This window comes from Mirounga leonina, unplaced genomic scaffold, assembly GCF_011800145.1.
Source record: "Mirounga leonina isolate KUSES-001 unplaced genomic scaffold, KU_Mleo_1.0 Mir_91, whole genome shotgun sequence".
NCBI lineage: Eukaryota > Metazoa > Chordata > Mammalia > Carnivora > Phocidae > Mirounga > Mirounga leonina.
In genome coordinates, this window is record NW_023270839.1 from 42,396,065 (window position 1) to 42,412,620 (window position 16,556).

General features: G+C 54.8%; 1 protein-coding gene across 3 annotated transcripts in view; it reads right to left on the reverse strand.

Annotated features, from left to right (window-relative positions):
- ITGA11 (integrin subunit alpha 11) overlaps positions 1-16,556 on the reverse strand; it is a 111,762-nt gene that overhangs the window by 22,020 nt on the left and 73,186 nt on the right. For all 3 annotated transcript variants that reach the window (XM_034993718.1, XM_034993719.1, XM_034993720.1), the window contains exons 11-15: positions 11,059-11,203; positions 7,308-7,456; positions 3,748-3,888; positions 3,303-3,506; positions 2,436-2,566 (exon numbers count right to left, since the gene is read on the reverse strand). In XM_034993718.1, coding sequence (XP_034849609.1) covers positions 2,436-2,566; positions 3,303-3,506; positions 3,748-3,888; positions 7,308-7,456; positions 11,059-11,203 — 770 coding nt within the window. The remainder of the gene's footprint in view (positions 1-2,435; positions 2,567-3,302; positions 3,507-3,747; positions 3,889-7,307; positions 7,457-11,058; positions 11,204-16,556) is intronic.

Below are 16,556 nucleotides of genomic sequence, written 5' to 3' on the forward strand. Positions count from 1 at the left end.
AGATTCTGCATTTCCAGTAAGTCCTCAGTGACGCTGTTGCTGTTGGTCCAGGACCAAACTTTGAAAAGCAAGGTGTTAAAGCTCCCAGGGGATTGCAATGTGCAGCCAAAGTGGAGAACCACCCCCTGTTGTAGAGATTCCCCACCTATCGACCCGACACTACCCTATGGTTCTCAAACTGGGCTGCCCATTGGAGACAAATACCTGGGGAGTCTTTAAAGCTTACTGCTGCCTGGGCCCCTTCCCTAGAAATTCTGCTTTAAGTGGTCGGGGTAAAGCCTGGGCTACGAGCCTTCGCAAACCTCCCCAGTTTGGGACAACATGGATGGACCTAGAGGGTATGATGCTAAGTGAAATAAATCAGACAGAGAAAGCCGAATACTGTATGATTTCACTTAATATGTGAAAAGTCTAAAATCTAAAAAAACCCTAAAAAATCTAAAAAAACAAAACAAACGAATAAACAAACAAAAAGCAGAATCAGACCTATGAACACAGAGAACAAACCGAAGGTTCCCAGAGGGGACAGGGTGGGGGGATGGGTAAAGTGGGTGGCAGGGAGTGGGTGGTACAGACTTCCAGCTGTGGAATGTCTAATTTATGGGGGTGGAAGGCGCCGCATAAGGAATATGGTCACTGATTCTGTAATAGCGTAGGGTGACGGATGGTAGCGACATTGGCGGTGAGCACAGCATATCGTATAAACTTGTTGAGTCACCGTGTTCTCCACCTGACACTAATGGAACATGCGTATCACCTATACTCAAATAGAAAGAAAGAGGAAAAAAAAGGAGGCAAGCTCCCCAGATGATCCTAATGGGGCAGTCTGAGATCCATGGGGTTTGAGCGCAGAGTCTTCCCAGAAGGTTCTGGCCCACAATTTCATCACCACTAAGCACTTAGGTTGAGACCTCAGAAGCTAGATCTCCAACCACTCCTCTGCGTCAGACTGATTCTCTTGGAGGGGCAGAGGCGTGCGTCTCTTGTTTCCAGTAAAGGACTCAGTTTCTGTGTCACCCTACCGATCGTCTAGGCCATGTCTACCTCCTACCCTGGGCCCTGGACAGCCGTCTTGCTTCCTGGCTGTTGGAACCAACACTGGGAATACCTTTACCACCCCAACTGCTCTTGCTGCCCCCGCCACCCCCAAAGATCCACGAACCCCCACATGCGGAGCAGACCTTCAGAGAGAGGCTGTGGTACTGGTATATGGCCCAGTGCTGCCTTTAGAGGGCCAGGGGACGCCACGGGGGACACAGGGACCCCCCCAGACACACTGCTGTCCCTCCTCCCCTACAGTGCTCTGTTGCAAGACGCAGAGGTGTGTCCCGCCTTGCTGGAGATCCCGTGAGGGAGCAGCGGTTCTGACGGTGAGGCCCCGGCCGGCTCAGGGATGCCCCCCACTCACACTGCTCCTCTTTTCTGCTCCAGTGTCCTTGCCCCCCACTTCTGCCTCAGGGACGAGGCTCCTCCTGAAGCGTTACGCGTGAGCTCTAGTCTCGGGCTCTGATTTCTAGGGAACCCGGGCTAAGACATCTCCCAGCCGGGCTGTGATGTTTTTGATAACTGAGAGCATATCCACTCCTTCACTCTCCCCGTGAAGTCCTGGGATACCTCGGTTTCATGCCTCTTAAAGGTAGTATGAAAAATATGACTGTGCTTATATAAACTTATATGCAGGTGGGAAAAGATTGGTAGGAAGAAAAGCCCAAATTGTAAGAGCGCTAATGTTAAGCTGATGAAACCCTGAATGATTTTTTCTTTATCATGTTTCTTTAAGTTATTGGATTTATAATGAAAAATAGCTCACCAACGTAAATGAAAAGGTAAACAGGTTTTTTTTTTTGGCTCGAAAAGTAGCCAACACATCCCATGGTAAAATACAGGGACTTTTAGAAAGCTCTCTTTCTCTCTCTCTCTCTTTTTTTTTAAGCTGTAGACTTTAATTGCTAAAAAAAGCCCCCCCATGCGGATGTATGGCAAGTATCTGATGGGATGGTGCAGAGATGAGGCCCTGGAAAAGGAAATGAGGAGTCCGGAGGGGTTTGGAGGAAAGAGATCTCTGTATGGCAGAAACATTCTGGGGAGAAGGGAGATCCGTCCAGCCGATAAGAATATCCTCAGCCTGTCCTTTGAGGAGCTTGAAAAGCTGAAGTGGAAGCCAGAAATTTTAGGCCATGTTCTAAGAGGGGTTTTTGGATACTCGATTGCTCTAAAATCTTAGAACGCTGTTGGGAAGAGGGATTTGGACTCCAAAACAATTTACAGTGATTCCTCAGAAAGGAAATGTGTCATCACGAGAGGATAAGAACAGGGTGAGTTGGGTTGACAATGATTAAAGAAAGGGACAAATGTCCTAAAGCATATCTTTAAAACCCGGTGTCCATCATGGCCCTCAGAAGACCCCGAGAGCGAAGAGAAGCAGGAGAACCAACCACAAAATCACAGCGTTGCCCAGGGCGCCCACCGCCAGGTCGACCAGCCCATCCTCGTTGAGGTCCAGTTGCCCGTGGATGCTGCAGCCAAAATACTGGAGGCCGGGAGCCAGGTCGGAGGCGGCGATTCTCTGCAGGAAGTGGGAAGAGAAAGCTGGGTTTCGGCACTGTTGGCACAGGGCAGAGCGATCCTCAGGGAAGCTACGATGGGGAGCACTGGAGAGAGCCCATTTGGAACCATCAGGAAGCTTCCCCAGCCCAAAACTATCCCCTCTCCTGGTCTGTGATGGCACCCACCATCCAGTCATCCTTTCAGATTAAGATATTGTGTCTTAAAAGGGTTCCCCATTAAGGGTAAGTCCCTGTTGCTTGGCAGATACCACCCCACCCCCCGTCCCTGGCATCTCTGACCATGGTGTATTAGACCACCTTACTAAGAAAATACGTAGGCAAAAATGATGACCCGAGGGCGTGGGACCTGAGACGGGTCCCTCTTGAGGGGAGCTGGGTTTCTAGCATGCGGCATTTCTAGGGAAGAGCAAGTCCACGTGGAAATTCTCCACTCCCAGTCAACCTCATGCATGCGTGTGCGGAGGGGGGGGGCGGGGAGAGTGAGGTTGGGGTCCCTGAGGTTTCGTTTTTGCGGGGGAGACAAAGTTAAGCAGGGAGAGGGTGCCCACAGGGGTGATGGGAACACCGTCCCTAAGACAAAAGCACCCATTTCGAAATCCCAACTTGGGGCAAGTAGAGCCAGGACAGATTGGAATCCTTCCCTGCAGGACACAGAAGAGACTCCCACACGGGATGCCCGAGCCCCAGCGACCAGGACGCCTGGGCCAGCTCCAGCCCTTTACTGGGGCGCCTTACCTGCTTCGGCGTCTTTAGGAGGCTGGCTTGGAAGCCGTGGAAGATGTAGATGGCTCCTCTGTGGTTGTCCTCCAGAGGGGCTCCCACCACCACGTCGTTGTAGGAATCTTGATTGAGGTCCCGAACCGAGGCGATGGAGGACCCGAATCGGGCGTTCTGGTAGTTGTGGGAATCCTTCAGCGTCCCATTATAAACAAACCGATTCTGCAACACCAGGGGTGGGACAAGGCTCAGGGGGACAAGGCAAGGGCTGGCAGCACCTTGTCTCCACCCCACTGTACCCCCAGAACCCCCTCTCTGGCTACCTAAGTCCAGCGACAGAGGAGGGTCCTGCTGTCCCCAGCCTGGCTCAGCAGGAGGGCGCTGGCCTCTCTGGGGTGGCCCCGTTTCCCTCACGGACACCCGAGTGAAGGCGGGGGCGGGGTGCCCCCCGCCGCAGTGGTACCTGTCTCAGGTTGTAGACGTACACTCGGCCCTGCTCTCGGCCCTCGCTGAAGTACATGGGGGCGCCCACAAGCAGGACATCAGTCACCCCGTCGCCGTCGATGTCCACCGAGGTGATCTCACTCCCATAATAGGAGCCTATCTGCAGCACACAGATGGGGGGGGCAGTGGGCTGGGCTGTGCGGGGAGCTGGGGACACCCTTCCACTACGAATCCGGCCCTCCCCTTCTCACCCCCCCGCCCCCACTCCCCTCCCCACCTCTCCCGTGGAGTGGGTGCTCGCCTGTTTTCACCGGGTCCCACCCTGCCCTCTTTTCTCCTTCTGTCATCCGCCCCTCCCCCCTTCTTTCTTTCCATTGGTTAATTGTCTTGATTGTCATTGGTTCTGTTTGTGAGCAACACAGTCTCACGGCAAAAATGAGCAATATCAGAAAAAGCTATGAAGAAGATAAAAGTCACCCATTGTCCCAACATCCAACTAGAACTCCCATGAACGTTTGAGTGTATTTTCGTCTAGTCTGTTTTGTCCAGGGTGTGTGGGGCTTGTTTGTGTGTGTGTATACCGTTTTACCCTTACAATCTGGGGTTGTAATATATATATGGCTTATATCTGATTTTTTAAAAATTATTTATTTATTTGACAGAGAGAGACACAGCGAGAGAGGGAACACAAGCAGGGGGAGTGGGAGAGGGAGAAGCAGGCTTCCTGCTGAGCAGGGAGCCCGATGCTGAGGGACTTGATCCCAGGACCCTGGGATCATGACCCGAGCTGAAGGCAGATGCTTAACGACTGAGCCACCCAGGCGCTCCTTATATCTGATTTTTAAATCAAACAATGGATCATGAGCAGTGTCTCCCTGATGTGTTATATTTTTTCTTACAATCTGATCATTAGTGGTTCTGTAATATTCCAAACCACGTATGGGCCACGTGTGTATAATCAATCCTCTAATGGGATATTTGACTTGTTTCAATGTCTAATATTACGAAAAACTCCAGGATTAGCACCTTAGAAGGGGAATTATGGTTTCTTTTCAGCATTTGAGCACCCACTGAACTCCTCTCCCCCTTTGGGTGCCGTGCCCCCCACTTCAGTGAGGGTGCCATCCACTTGTTCAGTCTGAAACCTGAGGGTCCTCCCTGGTCCCACTGCCACCTCTCCCACCTGCACACTCCCAGCAAGCCCTGCCTGATGTGCACCAAACTTGCCTTGACTCTGCCTACTTCCCTCCTCTGCTGCTTCTTCCCCAGGTGAGGCACCTGCCGAAACACCCCCTGCCTCACCCTCCAGTCCACCCCCATGGGCAGCCAGAGTGGCCTCTAGCAGCTGACCACACCACTCCCTTGCTCTTGGAGAGGGTGCGGGGCAAGTCCAAATTCTTTAGCGTGACCTGTTGGACGTGCTTCCCTCCCCAACTAGCCTCTGTGTCCCCCACCCCCACCCCTGGGCTCCACCACTTTCTCCGGACATTCCCAGTGATTTCTCCAAAAGCCCAGGCCCTGGCTGGGTTCCAGACTTCCCTCTGTACACACTTTTCTCTTGTCTGCACTCCTCTTCCCTTCTCCCTCCCTGATAATGTCTACCATCCTCAGGTCACTTCCTGTTAGACTCCCGCCCTGCCCTGCCCTGCCTGCAATGGGTACCCCTCCTTGATGTCCCCCCCAGCCCCATACCAGCACCTGTTGCCCCCATGGAGAGCGGGCACTGGGCCTGCTGTGTCCCCTCCAGGCCTGGGTACGATGATAATATAATAAATACAATAAATGTTTATTGGACCAGTGGGTCACTTGGGAAGGATGAAGGAGTCCTTTCCACAGACAAGCCCTGTGTGACACACTTCACAGCCTCAGTTGTGTGAGCCTCTTGCTACCTTAGGAGAGATCACTGTCCTCATTTTACGGGGAATGAACTGAAGCTCAGCGAATATGAGTCGCTTGCCCAAGGTCGGAAGGCTGGCCACAGCCAAACTGGGTTGAAACTCCAGTCTGACACCAGAGCCCATGACACTCCCTCGCCCGGTCGCCTCCTGGCTTAGGGTGTTTTCAGGAGAAATCTATCTGCAAGTATTAAAAGCTTTTAACTGAGGAGTGAGATAGAAACACAGAAGAGAGGAAGATGGAAATCTCAACACAGGGGTGGGCGAGGGAAGAGCTATCCCTGCGTAAGGGAATTAGGAGGCAGACAGAGAGCAAGTAAGGGAGGCAGGATGGAGACTTTTGTCTAAATATGTGGCCTCAGCTATGTGGGTCACGGTGATTTGGAATCCACTTAATTTAGCTGCCTTCAGCACTGCGGTTTCTCATTTGGATGTTGGAGGCGGAACCGGGCAGTAAAAATGTCATAAATTCATCAGCAAATTCCCTCTAGCTCTCAAGGTCTAGCCTTGGATTCCCAGAAGAACCGGCCCCGGGCAGAGTGTGGGCAAGGCGAGATGGAGGCCGGGGGACAGAGCAGGGCCCTGGTCTGCCAGTGTCCTTGAGACAGGAAGAGGAATGGTGGAATGATGGCTTCCTGCAGCTAGAGGGATTTAGGTTAGACCCTGTGAAGAGCTTGTCCTCAAGGTGACAGGCCAAGGGCAGCAAAAGGCGCAGGAGAAAGGGCTGTTCTCGGCTCTGCAGAGCTGAGGGTGAGCTGGGAATGATGGTAAGGGCCTGCCTAGGGCCCAGCTCAGGCCCAGGAGACCATGGATGCTGAGCTGTGCCAGGCGGGGTGCGTGCATGTGTATGTGTGTGTCTGCACGTGCTGGTTTTGAGGTTGTCAAGGGTCAGCAGGTAGCATAAAGCAGAGAGAGAGAGTCCTGGGTTCTAAACCTGACCCAGCCTCGAATCCACCATGTAACCTTGGAAAAGCTCTGTGGCTCCTCAGGACCACCCTCTTCCTCGGCTGTTGGAATGACTTGGGTCAGAACCCCGTTTTCTGGGCTTCCCCCCACCAGTGACTCTTATCATAGCTTTGCAGCTGGTATTCATGACCACCGGACACGAGACTCTGAGTAGCACAGCGTGGTTCCCACGGCAGCCCGGGCGGGGCCGTGGGGTTGGCGGCGGTCGCATTCTGTACTGTTCCCATTCCAGGAACAGGAGAGAAGCTGGCGGCGTCCTGGAGAACCCAGGGGGCCTCGCTGTGGGTGGGTGTGCTGTGGGCAGTGTGAAGGTGGCTTGAGGAACATGCCTGTCCCTCAGGATGCCTAGGGGCCCCCTGCAGCCCGAGCTGCGAAGCCAGAGCCGAGCTGCTGCCTCTACCCCTGAACTCTGGATGCGAACACAGAGAAGCTGGCTGTCAGGCGCAGAGGTCAGGCACCAGAGACAAGAGGTCCATGAAACGGAGGCAAGCAAATTCTCCCAGGCTCGCCTTGCTGCAGAAAGGACCAGGGCCTGGCTTTCTGGGGAAGGGACAGTCCAGCTCCAAGGCTGGTAGGAAGGAGGTGTAAGCTCCCCCCGCCGCCCCCCAACTAGGGAGGATGTCTGGGGAGGAATTGCTGAGCTCCAGAGTCCTGGGCAGCCCAGCCCTTTCCATATACCCTCCCAGCGCGCCCCTGCCCCCAGATTCTCCTTTCATACCTGCTCACCCCGCAGGGCCTGGTGGATGGTGAGACTCCTGTTGTTGTGCATGGTGAACAGGATGGCTTTGCCCGTGTGGTTGAACCGAGGTGCTCCAGCCACGTACACCCACCCCTGCCTGGAGGACACGACCGACGTGACTGTGTACCCTGCCACAGGAGGAAACAGGCTGGTCTCTGCCCCAGGTCCTTGGCGGTGCCTGAGGGCCAGCCCCCTCAGGGAGTGCATTCAGGGCAGGCTGAGCAGATGTGAACCCTCAGGGTGGTAATTCCTAGGTACAAACTTGGGGGGCCTGGAAGAGGCAGGGTTCAGGACTGGGGGAGGTTTGGAGGGTGGGCAGAATTCATGCACCCCTCCTCCCCCTGCTGGAGGGCACCAAGGAAGCCAGGGGCGGGGGGTGGGGGGTGGCTACTAAAAGGTATTGCTGATGCAGAAAGTGCATGTCCCTCCTTCGCCAGAGTCCCGAGTGCACAGGGGAGCAGAGAGGAGGGAGATGGTGGACCCGAGCTGGGCTTCATTACATATTGGGCAGGCTTTGTTTGTGATCCCCACCAATTGTCTCTCTCAAGGACCAGCCAGTGTCATCCTCATTACTACAACCTGCTGCTAAGCAGTTCGTGGAAAATTAGAGCATTGCCTGCCAGGCGTAAGGGGCTGCTCCACTGGGCATTGACATGGGGTCCCAGTGACATCTGCAGCCCCAGAACTTTGCAGACTCAGAGGAAGGAGCCCCGAGCCTCCTCTCAGTCCCACACACACGATACGCAAGTGAGGAGGAAATGGAAACCTTTGGAAAGGCCCCCACTCCTTGTCCTCGGGTTGGCTTTGCCTGATCGCTGTGACTCTTGATGCCCACACAGCACCCAGGAAGCGTGCAGAGCCTAGAGCCCCACTTGCCGCCAGACGGCCTCAGATACTGGACCCCCGTTTTTAGATGCCTTTGTTGGCAGTTCCTGGGCTGTTTCTGGCAAATGGTTGTCTCCTGCTGCCATGTGTGTGTGTGCATGTGTGTGCGTGTGTGGGGGGGGGGGCCGGTAACCGTGCTACCACGGTTCGGTTCCACTGGTTGCTTACACAGTGGCTGCAGGATGCATAGACGAGTTGATTCGGTGGCTGGGAGCATGGGTGCAGTGGGGTGAGCTGCTCTGGTTCCAGACACAACATTTTTGACTCTTAGAGGTATGTTCTGGGGAATGGGGCTTGAAAGGTCAGTGAAGCAGGATATTGCATGGGCTGATAGGGCTGTGTATTAACCCAACCATAAACATATGAGGGTAGGGTGGGATCAGCCTTACAGAGTGCGGCTGAGCTTGTTTGTTTGCTTGCTTGCTTGCTTTCGTTTTCTTTTTTTGGGGTGGGGGAGAGAGAATCTCCATGCTCAGCATGGAGCCCCACTCAGGACTTGATCTCCCGACTCTGAGATCATGACCTGAGCCAAAATCAAGAGCCGGACACTTAACCGACTGTGCCACCCAGGCGCCCCACCAAGCCTTCTTTTGAGTCCCCTGTCGCACTACTGAAAATGTTCTCAATTAGCCCCCCGGCTCAGGGCTTCCTCAGAAGGAGGGACAGTGGTGGGGGGAGGGGCGTGGGGGCCGAATGTCCTGGGAGCAGGCACCTCTCAAAGCAGCAAGCAGCATGGGAAACGTCCTGCTTCCCACAGTCTGCTGGCTGTGGCTTCAGTTTCCATGGGGTTCTTTGGCCAGCATGCAGGGCCATCCTGAAAGCTGGACCGACCTCCCAGAAGGCCTGACAAGATGACAGAGGAAGACCAGTGGCCAAAAGTCTGTACAGCTTCCTTGTGTGGAGGCAGAGAGCCTGGCCTCCCGGTCTCCTTCCTCCAAAACCCCTCTCCTTTGGGGCACATAGGAAGGAATCTTCCAGAGATCCCAGACTCTCATGGATGAGCCCCAGAGGGAGGAGGAAGAGAGAAGGCATTCCTTCAGGACCCCCATCCAAGGCTGTGGCTGTGGGTAAGGCCAGATGGTGGGGCCTCACGAGGGATTTTCAGCCTGGCTCTACCCTACGAGGGTCTCCTGGGAGGAGGAAGACAGCTCTGCTGGGCCAGGAGAGAGGGGGGAGATTCATCCTGCTGCTCCCTCACTCAGACACCTTCACTATCTCCCTACTGCTAGCATGAACAAACTCCAAGTCCTCACCTTGGCATTCGAGGCCTCCAGCCGCAGCCTGCTCTAACCTGCCTTCCCCTTCCTGCTGCACCCCTCTGCCCCAGCCTCACCGCTCCACCTCCTGGCTCCTGAACCCGCCTAGCACTTTCCACGCCTCCCTCCTTCTCTTGGACCGTTTTGGTTTATTCGGATTCTTCCTGCCTCAGAGCCCTGGTATAGGGCTCCAGCTCATGCACAGCGGGGGCCAGAGTGTGCTGGCCACTGGACCGAGACCACCCTCGGTGTCTGTCCCACTCACTTGGGCCCTGGGCGCTGATGCTATCTCCCTGATATTTAAGGCTTCACGGCAACTGCTCCACCACCCCTTACTTGGTGCCCCCGCTTTCGGCCCAGTGCTGAGCACATGGGAGGAGCACAAACCATCATGACTGATCTGTGTGAGGTGGGCGCTGGCCTTCTTTCTTCTGACATCTTTTCTAGTGTTTGGGCATTTGCCAAGGTGGGGGTTCCAATCTCTCCCTCCTTTTCTGTGCTTGCATCCACACTCTGGCCCCACTTGGGTCATAATTTTTATCTGTGCCCCTGTGTCGGCCCCACTGGCTGAGAAACGGCTGGAAGGCAGAGGCAGGGTCCCGCTTACCAGGGCACTCGGAGGGCACCGGCCACAGGGGGCGCTCTATGCAGTTTAGGTTTAATATCTGTGGGCCAGGTAGTGTTGGGGGACTTCTAGGGACCGACACCTCTGTATTGCCCAGGCAAGTCCTGATTCCAGCATTCTGTCCTGTGGTCAGCTCAGGGTCTCAGAACTGGGGATGGAAAATGCGGTGACCACCGCGTGGGCAGTGTCACAGGCAAGGGGAGTGGCTGAAGAGCTGAGGGACAAAGGCGGGGATGACATGGAGCATTAGGGAGAGGCCAGACATGTGGACAGATATGCCAACTCCGGGGGGCCCAGTCTCATGGAAGAGTGGGGTCCAAGGAGTCATTAATGATGGGTGACCTCAAAGATGGCCGACTTGGCTCAGAGACAATGGGACCCCCCTGGCCGTTCACCCGCTTCCGCCCTTCGCTCTGGCTTGGCCCTTTCAGAAGGGAATCCTCCCTGGCAGCCTTAGCGTGGAGGGCCAGGCTCATGGTTCTTACAGGACTGGAGGTGACTGGGTTCAGTGGCTTAGGGCCTCACACCTGGGACCTATCACCATTAGGCCAACAGTCTGTGGTTCTCTTTAATGTCTGCTTCTGGAATGCTTACTGGGAAGTGACTTCTGCCTTGACTGTGAACATTAATACTTGCACTCTGCCTTAGGAGGCAGCTCAGCGTGCTCAAACCCTAGTCAAGGCAGCAAGCTTTAATACCAATGGCTGACCTAGCGTCTAGAAGCATCAGCTGAATTTCAGGTACAGGTGCATTGCTTGTCACTTATTCTGCCTGGTTATCGAGAACCTACTGTGGGCCAGGCACGGTGCTGGGTGCAGTGGATGCCAGGCTGAAGAGGCAATGGCCCCTGTGCCTGGGTATTCACAGAATATTCACACACAGGCCCCTTGTCTCGTGTGGGGGCAGTTCCACTGGGGCCCTCCTGGCCGGCCGCCCAGCAGCCACGGTCCGCTCGGGCTCTTACCTAGATAGGCGCCATGGTTCTTGAGCTCCTCGGGGAACTCCTTCAGGTACGACTCTCGGAGAGGAATGACCTTCCCGCCACTGGTCTCTTTCAGCACGGCTCCGTTCCAGTCGTAGGCACCAACGGCTCCCAGCAGAATCCCGTCCTGACATTGGGGAGGGGACACACATCAGCTCACATCCCCCGGGGGCCCCCTGCTGGGAAGCCGCATCTGGGTTCTGCACAATGAAACATGTGCCAGCCACCTCAGGCACCTTCTCCTGTGTTCATTATTTAACGGCTTCCAGCCAGGATTCTTGACTTCTGAATGAGCCAAGGACCTTCCACCCCGTCCTTAGCACAAAATGGGTCAAACAAAGGAATGCTCTAGAAATAAACTCCACCTCTAGGCCCCAGCCTCTGTGGGCTTACCCCCTCTGTAGGAAATCTCCTGTCACTCTCCCTTCCTTCCTTCACTCCTTGAGGCCGTGCCCCTGCACTTGGCCTCCTTCCACATTCCTTTGTGGTGTCTGAGTTGCTTCCCTGTGTGTAAATCTTACTTCTTCATTTCTTCAGTGTCTGCTTTGTCCCAGCCACTTGCTTGGTGCTGGGACATTGTCTCTGCCCTCGCAGAGCTCCGAGTACTAAAGAACTGTGCAAATAAGCATAATAGTTGCAAATTGTGACAAATGCTATAAGTAAATAGCACAGGGAGGTTTAGGCTAGACTGAAATGGGAGTCAGGAAAAGCATTTTGAATACGTCATGCTCACCTGGACACCTGGACAGGGAGGGGACGAGTGTGCAAAGGCCCTGAGGCTGGAGAGAGTCTCGAGGATTTGGTTTTAAGGAACTGGAAGCTGTTTAATGGTCTGGAGCATGGAATGGGGGGCCAGAGTGACTCTGATGAGACTGATGGATAAGCCAGGGCCACATCCGTGACAGCCCATGCTCTGAGGAAGGATGCTTGTCTTTAGCTGCAGGGTAAGTGGGTGCTGCAGTGCTTGGAGGGGAAGATGGGGGCTCTGGCTCCCTGAGGGGCCACTACCCCGCCTCCTTAAACAACCCACAGAGCTAGTGGGCACAGAAAGACAAACAGCAAGCATTTAGAAGAGGGAAGAGCAGTGACTAGGGACAATGAAGGTCCGAGGAGGTGGTGGAAGCAGGGAGGGCCACCTTCCTGGACGACCTTGGCGATTCCGGCCCGGGTAGGTGGTACCCCAGCTTTGGGCTGTGAGAGGACTAGCTGGTGAAGTCACCTCTCCCCTGCACTGAACCTCCTGGCTCGTTGGCAGGATTTGAGGTCCCCCCAACCACTCCATCTCCCCGCACCTCCAAAGCGATGGTGCCAATGGAAAAATGTGATTCTGGCCTTGGGACAGTCAGGGCCGTGAGTGAACAGGCAGGCAGGGTCACCAGGTGCTGGTCTCACTGGTGCCAGTGGAGGGGGCAGGACTGTGAACCTGAAGCTGACCTTCCATTTCTCATTTCCCCGGGGGGCACTTTAAAGACTGCAATTGATCTTAGATAAGGTTTAAAGAGTTGGAATACTCTGGAACTGACTGTTCAGACAGAATGTTTTTACGACTGTAAGTAAGCCGGTCTCTGGAGAGTCTGATATGCTTGGTTGTGTTTAATGTCACACTTTCTAATTAGCTTTTTCCTCCAACTCTGTATGAGCCTCAGATTGGGAGTGCCTGACATCTGCCGGGCCAGGATCAGGGCCGGGGCTTCAAAGACTCGCTGCCCACGGTCACCGCCAGCGCTCCTTGAACTTGGGGCATGCTCCCTTCTTTGCAGAGTACTTTCTCATCCAGCCACCCCTTTGTGAGAGGCTGCTGGGACAGATGTTCATTATCTGCACTTGACAAATAGCATCCAAGCTTCAGAGAGGGAAAGGGACTTGCCCGAGGCTGCACAGCAAGTCGCGGCAGGGCTAGGACCTGGAGCAGGGAGGTAGGTTGGGCAGAGGAGAAAACATGCATGGGCAGCCCCTGGACTCAGGTTCCAGTTTTCCATCGGAACACCCTCTAAGAGGAGAGTGATGCGTGGGCCTCCACCTCTCTCTCTCCTCCCTCTCTCTTTCGGCTGAGTCCAAGTTTGCTACTGTAGGACAGCCTTCTTCCTCCGTGGAGAAAATGAGTTTTTGGCTTTGCAGATGACTGGAGGCCTCCACGATGTACTGAGGAGGCCTGGCTCAACTGACATGGCTGGGATTCTGCTGGGGAGGACTGACGCCGACCAGCGGAGCTCGGGGATTCCACTGGGACTTCTGGATTTGGTGGTACTGGGCTGGCTGATGGCTCACGGGCTCTCGCCTTACACCGTTTTACCCTGGCAGGGGCTGCACACTTGTGCTCCCAGGTGGTGGCCCTCTTCCAAGAGGGGTCTGTTGCCGGGGAGAGCCTTGCCGAGGACAGTGGCTGAGGGCTGGCTGGGAGGGCAAGCGAAGGCCACCGGAGCAAACCTCGCTATGGCACTGTCTTTCCCCAGCTCAGGGAGCCTAGACATTTTGAATTTGGAAAAAATGTGGAAGGGCAGGGCCCCCCAAAGGGCCAAAGCCTTGGCAGAGGAAGCCAGGCATGCAGACCCGGCTGGAATACGAACATCAGGGCATTCCAGGGAAGAGCCTTGTCCCATGTTCCGGGCCTGGCACTGGCTCCCTGATTTATGGCCTCCTTCCCCCTGGGGCCACCAGAGCTCCCACCACATAGTGCCAGGGTGTGCCCGGGTGGCCTTGCCCATGGACCCTTGGCATAAGCTGACTTTTCTGGTGCCCTGTGCAGAAATGAGGATGCAGGCATGGTCAAGGCCAAGTCCGTACCCTCCCTATAGGCAACCTATACCTGTATTCACTTGAGCATAGCACCTGCCATTGGATTCTGCTAGCTCAGCTCTTAGCTGCCTTCTGCCCCAGCCCCTGCAGCAGTCTTGCCTTCCCAGCTGAGCTGAAGGCTCCCTGGGCATGTGACCTCAACCATGTTCCAGCCAGTGTGTGTCCCCAGCCCTGGAAACAGCATAGTCTAAGACAGTGGTTCCTGAGTTGGGGGCAGCTCAGCCCCCGGGCAATATTTGGCAATACCTGGAACCAGTTTTGGTTGTCAGAGTGGGGGGTGGTGTTGGGGTCGGTACGGCATCTGGTGGGTAATGGCTAGGGTTGCTGCCTATAGTACCCAGGACAGTCCCACAGCCAAGAACTGCGGGGCCCAAACTGTCGGCTGGGCTGAGGCTGAGAATCCCTGGCCTGGTGGCTAGAGCATGCCTGGAGTCAGACATCGGGGTTCCCGTCCCAGCTCCAGAGCTGCTAGCTGTGTGACCCTGGGCAAGCTTCTCTCTCTCTCTCCCTCGCTCTTTCTCTCTCTCTGTTTCTCTGTCTCCGCCGCTGCTGTAAATCGTTTTGTTGTGAGGATTAACATTTTTAATTCTTAGCGTGGTGCTTGGCAGCCAATCAGGCCTCGGTATATAGTAGCTCTTCTCATTCTTTAGTTCGTCCAGAAAGCACCAGGGAGGCCGGAGTCAAAGAGGCAGACCTCACGGTCAGGTTGGCGCTGCAGATGATTCCCGACAGCAGCCCAAGGGGAGGGCCCCATTGGAGGCCAGGGCAGCCTGGTTGGGGGGCCCCCCCAGGAAGAGGCGGGCAACAGAGGAGGTGGGTGGAGTTAGGATAGGATTTTAAGAAACCCTTACTTGATTTATTAGCAAGTCTCGAAATGTACACTTCCAGTTCCAAGCCTCAAGATTCACTTCCAGCAAATATTTTTCAGACATCTGCTCAAAGACTGAGATTCAGAAAGGTTGAATGATTTGTCTGAGGCCACATAGCCAGGCAGTGCTTTCTTCTTGCCCAGCAGTAATGGAATGAGGATACCAGACGCCAACAATTCTTCTTGGCTTTGGATAGGCGGGTGGAGGTGGCTGCTGGTGGTTCCGCGCACTGGTGCAGAGACCACCTAGAGGACCCCAAGTACTGTCCTCCTCCCTAGACTCCTCCATGGCTCCCTAGTGCCTGCGTGCCCATCATCAGAGTGACTGTAGAAGGGCCGAGAGCCCCTCCGAAGGCAAATGCATGGTTAAGAAGATGGATTATACTTTCACTAAATGCTCAGATTCTGTCAGAAGATGATTATTTTTAATAAGCCCGAAGTGGAGCCTAAGGAAGGGACGAGTGCCAGGAGGTTTAGATGGGGTTGGGCAGGAAACACCTGGAAACAGGCCCTCAATCTTTCTGTGGAAAGAAGCTCTTCACCGTGCTGGAAATCGGGAGCCAGGGTGACAAGGAGGTGGTGTGGGGAGCAAGGGCCACATGGTACCTGACTGCTCAGTCCTGCTCAGAGTGTTGGTGGTCTCTGCTCGGAGGTCCTGGGAACGAGGCCCAGGAGTTGAGTGAGGGGCACCAACGCATAGCCTGAGGGCCTGGGGCTTAGGAGGACACCCCCCCCCCCCCAATGAACTGGAAATGATTCCTGCCACCAGGAGTCACTTCTCAACAATCTGAAACAGCAAGCCGGCAGACCTTGGCTCCCATGTCCTGGTCACACAAGGTGGAACCTGAGGACACCTAATTGCCTGGCCTGGCTGGCAGGTGGAAGAATCCACTGTTTAGGGCTATGGGGGCGTAGAGGAGTTAAAAACCCCTCACATCATCATCTATGGATTAGTTTCTTTCATTTTTGATTGAATCAAATGTGCCAAACTAGTTCAGATGTAAAGCTCTTAGGAAAGATTACAGCCTGAAGGCTTCAACAACGGCCTTAGCTCTCTAGCCCACAACCCCAGGGGGCGCTGCGGGAAGGGCACAGGCTGAAGGGGCAGCTGGCCGGGGAGGTGGGAGGCTCCCCCCGCCTTGGCCTGTTCTGGGTCATCTGGCCTGCTGGGTCATCACGTGTAGGTGAAAGGAAAGTAGTCTCTTTCCATCTCAGGTGAGTCACCAAAGTATTTGGGTAGACAGGACCCACGCTAATAACACTGCTTCCGTCTGGAAACTTTTGGGGTTGGGGAGACGTATGGACTGTGGGGTAGGAGGTCCATGTGAAATTCCTCGGCTGAGCCCTCAGGTAAGAGGAGCACCCCAGCTCCATCCACCACCAACGGGCAATGATTGTAGTCCCTTCCTTCCTCTATAGCTTCCCCTCCTGGCCTGTGGGCATTAGAGACTCAGAGAGTCTACACCGCCTTGGGAGGTATGGAGCCCTTTTGTAAACTTTCTGGCCGACTCCTGCAGCTTCTTCTTGATTACCCAGCTCAACAGGGAGTTCACCACCTCAGCAGGCAGCCAGGACCAACAGAAGCCACTCCAGCTATTAGTGAGCTTTGCATTCATTTCCAAATGCTAATGGAGCCATTGGCTTAAAAATCTGTTTTAGAATTTGACCAGAGATCCACAGCTGGCCTTCTTGATGGTAATTTCCAGAACATCCTTTTTCCCTTTTTTGCAAATCGAGACTAGAGTTCCCTGGGTTGACTCCAGCTCCCTGGGTTTCCCCAGTGGCTCCTGTGACCTGGGGCGTTGGGTTCTTTGGG